At 36.6% G+C, this 15205-nt stretch overlaps 1 protein-coding gene across 2 annotated transcripts; it reads right to left on the reverse strand.

Annotated features, from left to right (window-relative positions):
• Positions 1–411: 411 nt before the first annotated feature.
• On the reverse strand, positions 412–13687 carry LOC120901009 (heat shock 70 kDa protein 4). 2 transcript variants are annotated; one of them, XM_040308681.1, is made up of 6 exons: positions 13303–13687; positions 9059–9730; positions 8146–8986; positions 7393–7485; positions 2003–2104; positions 412–1819 (listed from the first exon to the last, which is right to left on the reverse strand). In XM_040308681.1, the coding sequence occupies exons 1-6, from the start codon at positions 13407–13409 to the stop codon at positions 1103–1105; spliced, it is 2532 nt and encodes an 843-aa protein (XP_040164615.1). In that variant the 5' UTR covers positions 13410–13687; the 3' UTR covers positions 412–1102. The 2 variants fall into 2 exon arrangements, with proteins under 2 accessions (XP_040164615.1, XP_040164616.1); XM_040308682.1 differs by lacking the exon at positions 7393–7485 and having other exon boundaries at positions 13303–13686.
• Positions 13688–15205: the final 1518 nt, after the last annotated feature.

The raw sequence follows: 15205 nt of genomic DNA on the forward strand, positions 1-15205 counted from the left end.
AATCCCATGACTGCGGCACGATGGCGGTACTTGGTTGAACGGAACCATCCATCGTTGCGGGATATTTTTCTGGACACAAATATTCGTCTAAATTAGGGTTCGGAAAACTTTGAGACCAAACGACACAAATTCTTCAAAAATGTTCGCAGAGTTCCAAGTGAAGAGTAAAAAAAAAGTGAAATTTCTATGAAATATATAAACGGTTAGGAGCTGCCATCTCGAAATCAAAGAGCCACATGCGGCTCGCGATGCGGCTCGCGAGCCGCACTTAACCGATCGCTGAAAAAGTTGCAGCAATAATAAAGCATCCTGCTGCAGTCATGGGCTTAACTCTTGGTACCGTTAACCTTCCGCAAGCTCAGGATATATTACACCTTTCACTCTGCAATGGAATATCCTAAATTTCTTTCATTTTCATTCTGAGTTGAATTTAGTACTTTATTATGCTCGTTCGAATACACAAAGAAAAGTTGTAAATAAGGTCCTACTTTTCCAATCAACTAAATGTTATAGGAAGGCATTCTCCTACAAACACAAATGGGGAAAAATTGTCGGCTTGTTGTCAAACTTCGAAAGTACACTGGTAGTTATTTATGTTAGCTTTGCTTACCACATTTAAGTATCAAGTATATTTCACTTGAAATCTCAAAGCTTGTTGTAAATGTTACATTCAAAATATCCAATGAAAAATTATAGATTTGCTCTGATTCGAACTGGAACGGTTCAAAGTAATAATATTTGCACAGTAATAGTAAACAGCTGTTTGTAAGGGATTTTCGGTTTCTAGCACTCATTCTCATTTATATGCAAGCAAAGTAATCCTATGTTGGGTGCTAGAATTTTTAATACATTTCCTGAATGAGGCCTGATAATTCTGAAGTTTTACAACTAAAGCTATAGTGCAATGTTCTGATGGTAATGAGCTTAAAGAATAAAAGGTATGTTCTCGCACTATTTCTTCGGAAAACAATGTGACCACTAAATCATTCACACGCGTGATAAAAGAAACATTAGCCTACTAACATAAAAACGTAAGTTAATTCATGCTAGCATTTCAAATGTGCTAAGGGTTGGTTAAACGCTATCAAATGAGATGGTGAGTTTACTCCACATCCATAGAATCTTCTGTGGTTTGTTTCGGTGTATTAGAATCTTGATTATCATTCCCTGGCGCTTGTGTATCTTGGCTGGCAGCATCGGTTGCAGAAGAACCGTTTTGCTGGTTTTGATCTGCAGGTGGGGTCGGGGGTTTCGGTTTAGGTCGGTTCAAAACGGAGTTCGTGCACGTAGTTAGGGTTACCGTTTCATGGCGAATGTCAGCAAGTTTCACCGGTGGATCCTCGGTTTTGCGAGCACCGACCAATTTCGATCGCGCCTCTTCGTACCATTTCTGTGCTTTTTGTGCAGCCTCAGTAATATTTATCATTTCAGTTTCTGTAAGATGTTCATACTTTGGTTCTTTTGCACGATATTGCTCGACTGCTTTTAAAGTTTGTTGAACAGCATGTCCTAGGTCTGTAAATGCCTGTTCTTGGCCATTGAACTCTTCACAACGGTTTCGAACCGGGTCGATCTTAGCACGCATCTTTTCAAGACGTTCTTTATATACACCTTTTTCGCAAGACTCGCCTTCCTCATAGAGCCAATTTTCAGTTTCTTCTAACTCCCGACAAATTGCCGACGCGTCTTGCGGATCGATGTAATCGTGCAATGCGCCATCTTCTTGAATTTTTTCACGAATTTCATACACCTGCTCCTCAAGGGCGTTACGAGCATCAATACGTTCTTTTTCCTGACGGTCATTTGCAATCATTTTCATCTGAAAATATAATATTAAAATTTAACAAATCGTTAATTAAATGTTCGCTTTTAAATTAGAACAATATTGATTTGAAAGAAATCTAAAATATTTTGGTTCTGCTCTGTTTTTTTTTTTTGCGAAACGAGAGATATTTGAATATATTTGAATTAAACGAAACTGTAAAAAAGGAAAAATACTAACCTCTTCTTCAAAATATTTACATAGCTCTGTATGCACAAATCCGTGTGTATTAGAATCAATTGTTAATTCAACTTGTTTAGTCGTAACTTTTTTCTTTTTATCCTGTAAATAGATGAATTAGAAAAAATACATATTTTTACATTACATTTATTACATATGAAGAAAAAATGATTTATTTATGTGTTGGTTGACATTCTATAAATAAATTAATTAATTTATTAAGTTTTGTTACAGTATAAGCAGATGTTTTTTTTTAAATTCAGAACACTTGAATATACATAAACTTTTCCTCAGAGAATCAAAACATATCGCTAACGTTGTCCTGGTTTTACCAATACTGGGGCCCTTTCACGATTCTAGCCAGCTATGTTATATGGAGTTTGACAGTAGGAAGCTTAAATCAATCCGCTCAAATACAATCCCACATAGTAAAAGGTATGGTCCTGTCGGGTGGACTGGATTCGTGGTGCTATAATTATAACAGCTAAAACTAGGGGAGAAAAAACTGCTTTGGCTCGCAAGCTCTTTAATGGGGGTTTTGGGTCTGTGAACTTGAATGGCGTGCGAGCCCTCACGCGCCCTCGCAAATCGCTGTCAGTTGCATGGCGGGCAAATCCGCGTCCGGCAGCTCGAATTCCTAAATTTCCACATTATATAAGCTGGTTTTTCCTGAATAAATTTAGTCAAATTCCAGAGTTCAAAGCAACAACATCGTGCCTTCATCATTTTCGCAAACCTTCATCTTTATCAGTAACAACAGAGTTTTAAAAAAATTGATGCAAAATCGATGAGCAGATCAAAATAAATTAGAGATTTTCAATCTGCGAAACTGCAATCTCCTACACAAAATGTTTGTTGGTTGTACCCGTGTTGTACCCGGGTAGGCGGTCTTAGAACAACGTGTATTTTTTTGTATTTTTCACAAGGACAGAAGTGGCGTGGTAGGTCAAAAATGAGAAACCAAGATGTCGTAGAACTTTGGCTGGTAACACTTGAATTCAACTAGCGATTACTCATAAGTACGACAACATGAGATGACAATGTTTTAACCCAAATGTTGAAAATGTTTAAAAAAATGTCAAACAAACCCATTCCAAACGAATCGAAATTCTAGGGCCAAATATGCGACCCAAGTTGTAGAGAAAAAATTCAAAAATGCTGATTTTCTATTATGATCCGAACAGAGAGAAATCACTAACAAGTTTGTAGAATACCGATTTTGTTTCCGTTAGTGTCGAGTGGTTTTTGTTTGATACTTTTCCGATTGACCCACATAATTGGCCCTAATATAACTATGTATCTCTTTTATACCCTTAAAAAAGTTGATTCCTTACGAATTCTATTTATAATGTAAACTAGGGGTTTCCACACATTTCAGTTCGCGGGCCGCTTTGCTTTACTATTACAGGGAGTTTCAAGTACAGGGTGGCCACTCAAATCAGGATTTTAAATTACCGGTTTTTTCCCGGTTTTTCCCGGATTTTTTGGAGTTTTCCCGGTTCACTATGCTTCGTGTGCCGGTTTTATCGTACTTCGATTCCAAATTATTATATAATACGTTTTCAAAAATCGTTATCTAGAGGATGGTAAGTAGGGGAAAGCGGGACAAAATGGGCACCCTCAATTTAAGCATTTTTTGACTACAAAGATACTTTCCAATGCTCAAAATGTATTCCTTAGAGTGTTCTATGAACACCATGTAGTTTTCATAACCCTTACATAACAAATCACTAAGAAAAATGCAAAATAAGGTTTAGCAGCATATTGATGTAATTTTTGCCACTTCGAAAATAAGCTTAAATTAGTGTCACAGGGATGCGTTGACATTTTTCATGATATATTTTTAAAGATATGATATTTCTTTACAATTTGTCTGAAGAAAGCAAGGCGATTGAATGCGTATTTTTTAAAATATAACAAAAAATACAAAAATGCTTCACGTGGGGCAAAATGGGCAGTTACGCTTGGGGCAAAATGGCCAGATGCTTTTGACATACCAATGCTTTTGGTGAGGCTATGGTGTTGTATTTGTCGTCTCAGAATGATAACAGACACAGCTTCAAAATATTCGATTTTGTAGATTTAAACGTTTAAAAACTGTTTTAATCTTGATAACATATTTTTGGAAGAATTTTAAGGGCTTTTCTGACCAGCAAATCAAAAGATAGAACGAAAAATACATTTCACGAAACGTGCGCAAAAGCATAGACCATTACCTAAGCGCAGTTGTTGTGGCCCAAATTACCTCAGTGTTTTGACGTTTCACAGTTTGTTTACATATGCCCATTTTGCCCCAGGGCTATGCCCATTTTACCCCGCGTGTCAAAATAGCTTCTCGTAAAACATCAACTTTTATTTTACATTATTTTCATGTTTTTAAGTTGTTTTTATTCTATGTGGCAATTTTAATCCATAGATAAATGGTTGAGGCATACATTAATGAAAGAAAAATTGTGTTTTGTGGAATATTCAAAGGAATATTCAGTAAACTGCTTAACATGCCCATTTTGCCCCGCTTTCCCCTAAACACGGGCATTACGGGAAAGATGGAAACTTGTTATAAAAACTGGATAAAAGTTATTAGTGAATTATTCAACAATATAATATCCAATCTAGCTAATTTAGCCGGTCTCGTAGAACAGTCGTCAACTCGTACAACTTAATAACATGCCCGTCATGGGTTCAAGCCCCAAATGGACCGTGCCGACATACGTAGGACTGACTATCCTGCTATGGGGGGATCAATAAGCCACTGAAAGCCAAGCCCTTGACCGAAAACGGTCGTTGAGCCAAAAAGAAGAAGAAGAAGAAGAAGAAGAAGAAGAAGAAGAGATAGTATCCAATCTAAAGATGTGACAACACATTTGAGAACCATTTTTGGCATGATTTCTATCAAATTTGTACAAACAAATTTTCAATCGTGCGCTCGCGTTTATGGATCTAATTTGGCTACTATGGATCTTAAGCTATTTAAATATGCATTTTTTATATTTTCAAAAGTTTTATATGAGCAAACAACTAATGAAAAAATGACAAAAAAAGCTTTACAAATATTGCTTTTTAGTGGTTTAGCATCAAGACACTAACGTGTAAAGACTTTACCTCGTGTCAATTCGCTATCAATTTTTTATTAACAGATGTCATCACACAACCTTAAAAAAGGGTAACCTGAAGTCATGGACCAACCAGCCACTGGAGAAAGCATACAAATCTGCGAAGAACAGATTTCCAGTAAAACAGCAGCCATGCATTATGCTGTTACTCGCACGACGCTGATGATGCACCTCACAAATAGATACAGGAGATTTCAGTGTGTTTCTTAATTTTGGGACACTTTCTTGAATATGTTTTACGGGAAGTGTACTTTATGTGATAACAAAACAAAGGAACAACGATAGGACTGCAGAAGCGACGCCACCTCAACCATCAGTGCCAGTGTGGGAACCCAGTCACCCGGGAGGAATGAAGGTAGAGGCCCGAAACCAAAATGCAAAATGCCAATGTACAGGTGATGTGTGATTGGGTAACCTTACAATTGCTAAAGGGGACAAAAATTATCAATTATGTTCAAAAATTGGGATCGCGCACTAATCCACTGTTAAATTCGACAAGACCGCAACTTCACGAGAGTTGAATAATAAAAGACGAGTGCAAGGTAGAACGAATAAGCACACCACACCCGAAATGTGCAAGAACCAATATCGGTGAACGTAAGTATTGCACCAGTGCGAATGAGAAGTATAGAACATATATTGCACATATGGTATTATATAGTACTATATGTAAGAAACGGAAAATGTTGTCCTTACACATTGGTGTGATGTTGCTGGCCTGTGGTAAATTGGGAACAATATACAAAACATATTTCAACATTAATTGAAAATGCACTTAGTACGACGGTAAACAGTGATAGCAAAAGTTTGTGATAATTTCCCCTTTTTGGAGAATTTCCCGGTTTTTCCCGGAAATTTAAAATTCCCGGCTAATTCCCGGTTTTCCCGATTTTCCCGGTTGAGTGGCCACCCTGCAAGTAACTTTCGAATGTAAACATTGTTGTTCACCGCGTGCGAAATGTTAATCCACGTAATATGATATTTCATTTCAATCATCACAAATTTTAATTTCTTCAGCATGATGGTCAACACCTCAAACTAGATTGAGTTTGACAGTTCTTTGTGATGTGTTGAAAATCATGTGTTCTTCTTCTTCTTCTATTTGGCATAACGTCCTACGCGGAAATGCCGGCCTTATACAGGCTTTCGAAACTTAATTCAAAACCACGCAGCCGGATAGTCAATCCTTGCAACAGAGAGACGGTCCATTTCGGGTTTGAACCCATGGCAGGCATGTTATTGAGTCGTTCGAGGTGACGACTGTAACACGGGACCGCCCCCAAAAGTTTTCTGAGCGCCTCACAAACTGAAATTTCATTTTGAAGCAAATGCACTATTTGACAGCTGTTGAAAAACATCTTGGAGGTGGTGAATAATGATGTGCATCGTAAAAGAAGAAAAAGAAGATGTGCACATTCGAAAGTGACTTAAACCCTGTATTACACAGGCAACATTGTTGAAGCCGGAAAAAACAAAACAAACAAAGCAAATAATTTCCGTAAAAAACGCTATCTTAAAGGCAAATTAGATACATAAAGCGTTTTTATTTGTTTTAAGTAATTCCTCTAGACACGGAAATACGCATATACATATTTTCACAATTCATACAAATAAAATATATAGTATTATGCGTCACGCATTATTATAACAAAAAAGCACTATATGTATAGTTCAAAAAGCTTAAAAAAAATACTTTAAATTCTGAATGGATAAAACTATTACACAATATAAAAGATAAAACAAACATAACGTTATCTTTCAACCTTCTCGTATTCTTTGGCACAACAATCATTAAGTGACTTATTCATTACCATCGCAGGATAGTCAGTCCTACGTATAGGGACACGGTCCATTCGCGATTTGGGTTCAAATGCTCAATGCTTAGCATGTTGTGAAGTCTTACGAGTTGATAACGATACCGCGAAACCGGCCAAATTTTCAACATTACAAAAAAAATAAATACAGAACATTCCTTAAGAGGAATTTTCAGGTTGTATAGATCATGTGACCGCCATATTTCATAATATCATATACAAAGTAGGCGTAACAAGTATAACGGCTGAAGCTGTTAAAGCTTTGAGAGCAGATAAAAATAAGAAGGTATGTATATAAAACCTCAAAACTCGACTGAACAAAGAAAAAACATTTTTGGTAAATGCTTGGTAGATAAATTTTAAATGACAGTCTCATATACATTAAGTGTGTGTTTCTGCTATGAAACGCCATTGTCGTTTTCTTTTGATAGCTAGAATAGAAACATATCAGGGTAGCACATACCGATGTGAACCATCTGGTGACACGTTGCGTCCAACCCTCTCCACTACTATCGTTGGGTTTCGAGTCTTTTTTAGGATGCTCATCATCGCTACCCTACAAGAACGTGGTAAATTGCCAGGATAAAAGCATAAAATAGCCAAACAGTGGCAAAGAGAAAAAGAGAGAAACGAGAGAACAGACAGCATGAGTGAAGAATCAGATTTGGTCAGAAGAATCTTTAGAATCTAAGGATTAAATAAAGAAATGGAAAATATGAGGCAACATCTTCGGATCTTAAGAATATCAAAAAGAAACATTCTGAGCTCTATTTTGACATTGCATTAAATCGTACATCCCAGCAGAAAAGACAAGCATGGATAAGAGATCATTGCTTTAATACAATGAATATTAAAGTTGAAAAAACACATTAATAGTCCATCATTTCATTACAGAAACACACACACAAAATCATAATAAACACAAAATTTACGACAACAAAACAACAAAACATAGAAAATATAAAAAATAACAACAACCATAACGATTTGTAAAGCATATTTAATATGCTCATATAGAGACCGAATGAAGAATATTTCGTTGCAATATTGTTTTCTTGTTAGTAAGATGAACTAAGCTACTTCTTCATAAAAAAACGTATTGCCAGTATATTTTCAACAACTAGAAATATGGCCGAATATCAAATGAATATTATCATTAATTGAATTAGTAGTGGATACCTAAAACAATAGGTTTATTGTTGTTGTACCGACTCACCTCTTGTATGTCCATTGGTTCTCCAACCTTGCCAGACTCATCTCCTTGCGGTGACGATTGATTAGCATCACCTGTCTTCTGTTGATCTCCATTACTGGTTGGTGTAGGTGACGACGGTTCTTCACTTTCCTTGCGTTCGTACATTGTTGCACTTGACACCGTAATAATGCCATTATTATTAATGCGAACCTTTACTTTCACTTCTTGTGCTTCACCATTTGCGTCGGGCTTAATACCCTTCACATGGTATGTGCCAATAAACGGATCTGGATAGGGAATGCTATTCGGCTCATAATGCACCTTAATCGTCATTGGTTCCTTGCGATGAACGGTCAACAATCTACAAAATGGAGCCGCATGATATTGCTCAAACACCTTCATTTCATGAGGGCCATCGGTATCGGTCCAGGATATCAAGACTGGATAGGCCTGAACATCCGTGCAACTAAATTCACGAACACGAACTGCAGGTGAAAGGATAGCACACTGCAAGGCTGCACCACGGGACACAGCTTCGTCTTGATTTAGAGTAGTGCTAGCAGGCTTGCCAAAAATTTGTTCGATTAAATGCTTTATGGCGGGAATGCGACTGCTTCCACCAACGATTTCCACCGAATGGATTTCTTCTAACGCAAGCTTAGAATCAAGCAGTAACTTACGCATTGTTGTCTCGATTCGCTTGAACAAATGACTCGAAAGTTCTTCCATTTCAGAACGCTGCATTGAAGAATGGACATCTATCTCGTTCATAAAACATTCGATGTTTAACGGAAGCTTTGTGCTGTTAGCTGACATATTTTTCTTTAGTTTTTCAACTTCCGCCATCAAACGCAGAAAAGCTCTAAAAAACGGAACAAACATAGTTGTTTATCATGCCCTACAATTTGAAAATAAGCACAAACTATGAACATACCTTTTCTTTGATGAAGCATCAATCTTGTACTTAGTCTGAAACTCCTTATTAAAATGAGTTGCGAGGACTAAATCGAAATCACGTCCCCCGACAGAATCAGAACAGCTGGCCAACATTTTGAGATTGCCCTTATGAAAAGCACACGCTGATACTTGTAACGAGGCATGACCACAATCGACGAAGATAACATTGCGCGGCTTTTCCTCTGGAGCTGGCAAATCTTGTTTGTAGAAACCATAGCTTAAAGCAGTGGCCGTAGTTTCATTCATAAGTCGCAATACATTAAGCCCGGATATGTTTGCCGCATCAAGAAGGGCTTGACGTTGAGCATTTGTGAAATAAGATGGTACGGTGATTACACAGTCGTTGATTTGAGTCTTAAGCTCTTTAAATGCGTCTTCCTTTAACTTGGTGAATAACATTGCCGTGATTTGCTCCGGACTAAATACGTGCTCTTCATCCAAATAGTTGACTCTTATTCCGATACCACCATCTTGTAAAGCCTCCGTATGGTACGGTAATGAACGAAGTTCTTCCTGCGCACGAGGATCGTCGAACTTACGGCCAAGCAACTCCTTAAAGTTGCCAATAGTATTGTTCATGTTAGTGACTTGTTGATTTTTGGCAGCAACACCAAGTACACGATTACGTCCTGCGAATGCCACGAACGATCTATAAAGGGAAAATAAAATGCTCATGTATTAATCCGTATAATCCTTATTTTCTTAATTCCTGGAAGTGGGTCAAACTTTATTTCCTAAGAATGACATAGACCTAATAATATTATATCTGTATTCTTTATTGTATACAAAGTAGGTGATTACAAACTGGATGGTGTTTCAACTGGAGTGCTTTTTAACTGGACGTTCGCTAACTGAAGGTTCTCAGTTAAAAACACTGAAACATCAAAACATGTATTTTTTTAATACACGAATTACTATAGTTTATATTAACATAAATAAAAAAGTGTGATATGTTCGTTGAAGTAGACACTAATGAAAAAAAATCAATCCATAGTAACGTCACTCTAGTTAGCGAATAATGTTCACTATCTGGAGTTAGTTTACATCTCAGTTATTACTCTATAAAACGGAAACAAGCTGACATGTATGGTTACGTTATGGATGATTTGTTACCCTACCAATCCTGAGAATATTACCAACTATCTTCCCAGGGTAGTTCTTAGTGGCATACATCTCAATATATAACTTAGTTTAAAATTTTCTTTTTCAATGGCATCCAATTACAACTGCACCGATATCAGCATGGATTCCGTTCCGATACAACTTCGCTCACTTCATAAAGCGTTACAGCACTAATCAGTGAATCCACGCCACATAAGTTGTTGATTTTATTATATACAGTGCATTCTCCCTAAGGTGAATCTTCAAGGGACCATCAGCTTTGAGAGATATTCATGACAAAAACTAATGAAAGTGTTGCCCGTCATATATAAAAGGGAACGAACAGATTTCTTGTTGAAGAGTGAGTGACATCACCCTCATTTCGACCCAAAGCGACTGTGAAATAAATGGAGATAGAGTGTCACAGCGAACGGATTTTGGCGAACAGAGTCTATGATCTGCTCGCAGATCTGCAACTGCCAAACCCATAGGCCGCGGGGTCTTGGGGCTTTCTCAAACTGAAAAAAACATTCGCAATAACTAATTGAGAAAAATAATTACATATTTGTGAACCCGTCGGTGCCGTACTATATAACGGTCAGGCTGACACGTTTGTTCAATGGCTGCATTGTTTGTAACTGACATCCATAAAACTTTCCAACGATGACCAAAATAAATAAGATAAAATTAATATCAATAATGCCAATCTGATTTTTGATTAATTGGATTTTTTCAATAAGAATGTCAAATGTGTTATACACATTTTTTTCTACCTATTTCCATTGATTAAAACATTTTCTGAAAATTGAAAATAGGAACAAACTGCCGAACATAGGAGAAAATAATGACTAAATTTTCACGAATATTTAAAAAAAATGGCTTTGAAACGGCAAATAAGAAATAGTGTATTGCGATAGTTTAGCAACCAAATAAAAATCACTTTCAGGAAAATTTAAAAAAAAATAGATTTAAGAGCTGTTTTCGTGAAACTGCTGCACTCATCTGCCGAAAACTGATACAGTTACCCTACCGTGTCTCGGGAAACCACCATGCGAAAAGACATTCGAACTAATAATCTATCAGGTAAGGTGATGTTTATGTTTAGTATTTTACAATAACCCACTCAACAGGCAAAGCGGATGTTTTGTAAGTCTGAATATATGAAGTCTTTTTCTTTCTTCCTTTGGCAGGTTATTCCACAATTAGAGCCATGACTGTAATAGACGGGATCTATGAATCTAGATTGTGCGTGAGTGTTTTTAACGCCCTTGTCACAGCTTTAGTTTATAAATTCCTAATCTTATTTTTCTAACTGCATTTCTCTTAGACAAATTTGTTCGACTTTTTTGCTAGGTTTTTGCTTGGTCTTTACTACTGTTCTTTTATGTTTCAATATTTTTTCATCTTATGTCTATTATTTAAAAAAAAATTAAAAACCTACATATTGCTATCACTAAAACAACGTAGCACTCAGGGATATGTTGTTTTCACAAAAAAAAAAAACTGCAATTGGAATCCAACAAAGATACTAACATATGGAACAAATTAGTGACCCTCGTACCAAATCAGATCTAAAACGGAGAGCATAAGGACTTGTATCAATACACATATTGGTCTGATAATTTTAAGGCATGTTATTGGGGGACGGGCATGTAGATGAATCATATTATATATATTATAGAATCATATAGTCATTATTTTCTCCTATTTTCGGCAGTTTGTTCCTATTTTCGGCAACGCGAATACAGGTCAGAAAATATTTTAATCAATGGAAATAGGTAGAAGAAGATGTGTATAACACATTTGACATTCTTATTTTCATCAGATTGGCATTATTAATATTAATTTTATCTTACTTATTTAGGTGTATATATGATAATAACAAAAAAAATATAACAAAAAGAAAAGAACATGTCAAAAGAAAAAAGGTAATTTTAGTGGATACTAATAATTTATTGAATTAATAATAAATTAATTGGATTTTTTATAGTTTTGGTAGAATCCGCCATAATCTGTTTTGCTTCGATTACACATATATTTTTCATTTATTATTTATGAACACGAATGTATGAGTTCGTTTCTAGAGTAAAATATTTCAATGAAGACATAGTGATTCCACCGAGCAAACGCCACTCCTTTTAAGGGCTGAACTTGCTATGGCATTGACAACACGGCTTCACACAAAACAATACTCTTTACACACATATGTTGTTTTATGTCTTTTTGACGACATAAGGACACGCACTAAGTAATATTTTATCCCATTTCAGTCTTCATTGTGGAATGAAAAATAATAATCATACATTCTACATGATCCACGCCGCGCAAGTATTTCAGGAATTATATGTTGCCAATTTAACTAGATGTTAGTAAAACTATTCGTAGCTTTTTTAAATCGGACCACGTACATTTTTGACTCTATCAATTTCTAGAGCTCGCTAACCTTTATGCTCTATGCGATAAAAAAGTGCAACCTGCATGGTGATTGAACAGTCCTTGCAAAAATTCCGACGCTTTACGTTTTCAAATTTCTTGGGTATGACGAACAAATAAGAGTGAAAAGAGTGTTGTAAAGCTGTGGAGTTCAAATGTGCATGCATTTGAATACTCCTCTGATTGTCCATTTACTTCAGCATTTTTGTAAAATAATTTGATTCCGTTTAATGTTGGGTACTGCATACCCATGGGACAGAGAAAAACGTCGCGGGTAACGGCAGGTTTTGTGTTTACAAATGTTAGGTAAAGATCCAGATCCAGACTCTCCAGAAAGGACTAGAAATCGATACAAGCATGAGAACATTCTCGAAAGTATTGAGGTTATGTTGTATACAGCGCTAGGGTGCTGTCAAACTGTTCGAGAAACAATTTTTGCTAAACAAATTTGTTTTTCCGAAAATTTACAGCAGATGGTTTTCGCAAATCAATAGAAATTGCTATTAAAAGAATGAAATTACATTTGAACTTTACATAATCTTCCGCTGCATTCGCATATAATGCGTGAATAAGATACATGTCTCACAAACACACTTTAAGGTACCGCGTGTAGCATGCCGCACATAATGCATGATCCATTAGCGAAGAAAAAGTAAAGCTGTTTGGAGGGCATATCTGGATACTTACGGTGTGGCCCGCAAACTGTAGTCGTTGGCGATGGTCTCGATGCCTCCTGCTTTGGCGACCGCCACATATGACGAATCATTTCCAAAATCAATTCCAATCACTGACATTTTGAGGTTTACTGGATTATCTCGTTGGATTTTATTACAATTTTTCTTCGACTCGGCGCCGTCAAAGGAAGTTTCACAACAGCGGAAGAAATTTTCAGAATCTGGAAATAAGTTGATTAAATCTCAGAGAACTATTGTAGTTGCCACTCGTGCTCAGTTTCACAGATGAACCAAAGTTCCCACACGAATTAATGATCTGATTTCAGGCACAGTATAGGTGCAAACGCTGCCAACTTCAAATCATTTAATGGTGATGTGAGAAAACCCAGCGCGGAACATGACTTTTTTGACACAAGCATCTGTATTACAAAGTACCCGCGGAACAAACCGTGTCAGTCGAGCTGTCAAACAAACCTCCCGTTGAACATAGTCGAGCAGCTTGAAAGTTCGAACGACCCGCGAAAATTTTTCAAATTGTTTGAGGCTGGAAATAGACGAACCGAGATCATCGCGGTACCGCGAAAATCAAGTATGACTTGAGCTGTCAATTATGTTATAAAATCTGAGAGAAACCCGAGATAATCGCGGTTCGTGTATGGAACCATCCGAGGTCTGGTGACGATTGAATGTGCCAAGAAGAAATATTTTTCTATCAATTTGCGAATCAAATTATTTATTTCACATAGTGCATGCAAAATAAAATACAAAACTCATTTCTCGACACGAGTTTTCACACAAATCCGCCAGAAAAAGTAAAAATAATCGGTTCGCGCTACCGCGATAATCTCAGCAATACCGAAGTTGGGTATCTCTGCGAAACAGCAGGCGCGATTGGAGGCGCGGAAGATTTGACATCTCTACTGTTCTACAACTGTTATAAACAAGGCGCGAATTTCGCGGTACCGCGACGATCTCGGTTCGTCTATTTCCAGCCTGAGAATTTTTGGACAAAACACCCAGGAAAATCATTTTATAAGTTTCCAAATCAATGCAAAAGATGTGAGAAGTACATAAAACAATACGCATTGGAATTTGCGAAGAAAAACAAAAAGGGGATTTAGCAGTTTCTCCTCTGTGTCAGTGTAGTAAGCGAATCATTATAGAGATGGCGCTAGTGTTTAACGTATTTTCATTTGAAATCAGGAGACAACTTTTGAAGCTCATTTTGTTCGAAGTGTCACGTCGGTTTGTCGGTGGTTTAGCCTGATGTGTATGGCCCATGAAGTGTTGTGTCTATGTTTATTTTTGTTGCAATGTTGTTCATTTGGCTTATGGATAGATGTTTTAGAATGTTATAGTCTTCTTCATATATTTTCTCTTGGTATGATTTTGAGTTGTTATTGTAGTTGTTATCTTTTACCTTATTTATTTGTGATCTTAATATGTGTGAATAAACTATTATTTTTGCTAGTTCTTTACGTGCTATGAATTTAGATCTGAATTGGAATGGGATTTCGGCTGCAATAGCGTGCAAGGTGTTAATGAGTGTCGTTTTTGTGCATCCTGTAGCTTTGCGCATCGCTTGGTTAATTGTTGTATTTATTTTTTCCCTATTGCTTTTGTTGCTATTGTTTAAGTATGATGAACCCGTTTCAAATATACTTCGCATAGTTGACCTGTATACTATTAGTGCTTTTTGTGGGTCTAGATTGTTATTTTTGCGCATAGAATTTTTTAAATGTTTAGTCTATCTATGGATTTATTCCTCAGGTATTCTATGTGTTTATGAAATTTAAGCGTATTGTCTATTATGGTGCCGAGGTATTTGTATGTGTTTGTTATTTCTATTTGTGTGTTTCGTATGTTGAGGTTGAAATTTTGGTTTTTATTGTTAAATTTCATGTAGAGTAGAACGT

This window comes from Anopheles arabiensis, chromosome 3 (genome assembly GCF_016920715.1).
Source record: "Anopheles arabiensis isolate DONGOLA chromosome 3, AaraD3, whole genome shotgun sequence".
NCBI lineage: Eukaryota > Metazoa > Arthropoda > Insecta > Diptera > Culicidae > Anopheles > Anopheles arabiensis.

Excerpts from the sequence above, each read along its gene's own strand:
- LOC120901009 (XM_040308681.1), bottom strand. The coding sequence starts at position 13,409 with ATGTCAGTGATTGGAATTGATTTTGGAAATGATTCGTCATATGTGGCG. Across the intron at positions 9,731-13,302 it reads TACAGTTTGCGGGCCACACC|ATCGTTCGTGGCATTCGCAG; the intron begins GTAAGTATCCAG and ends TTCCCTTTATAG. Across the intron at positions 1,820-2,002 it reads GTAAATATTTTGAAGAAGAG|ATGAAAATGATTGCAAATGA; the intron begins GTTAGTATTTTT and ends TTATATTTTCAG.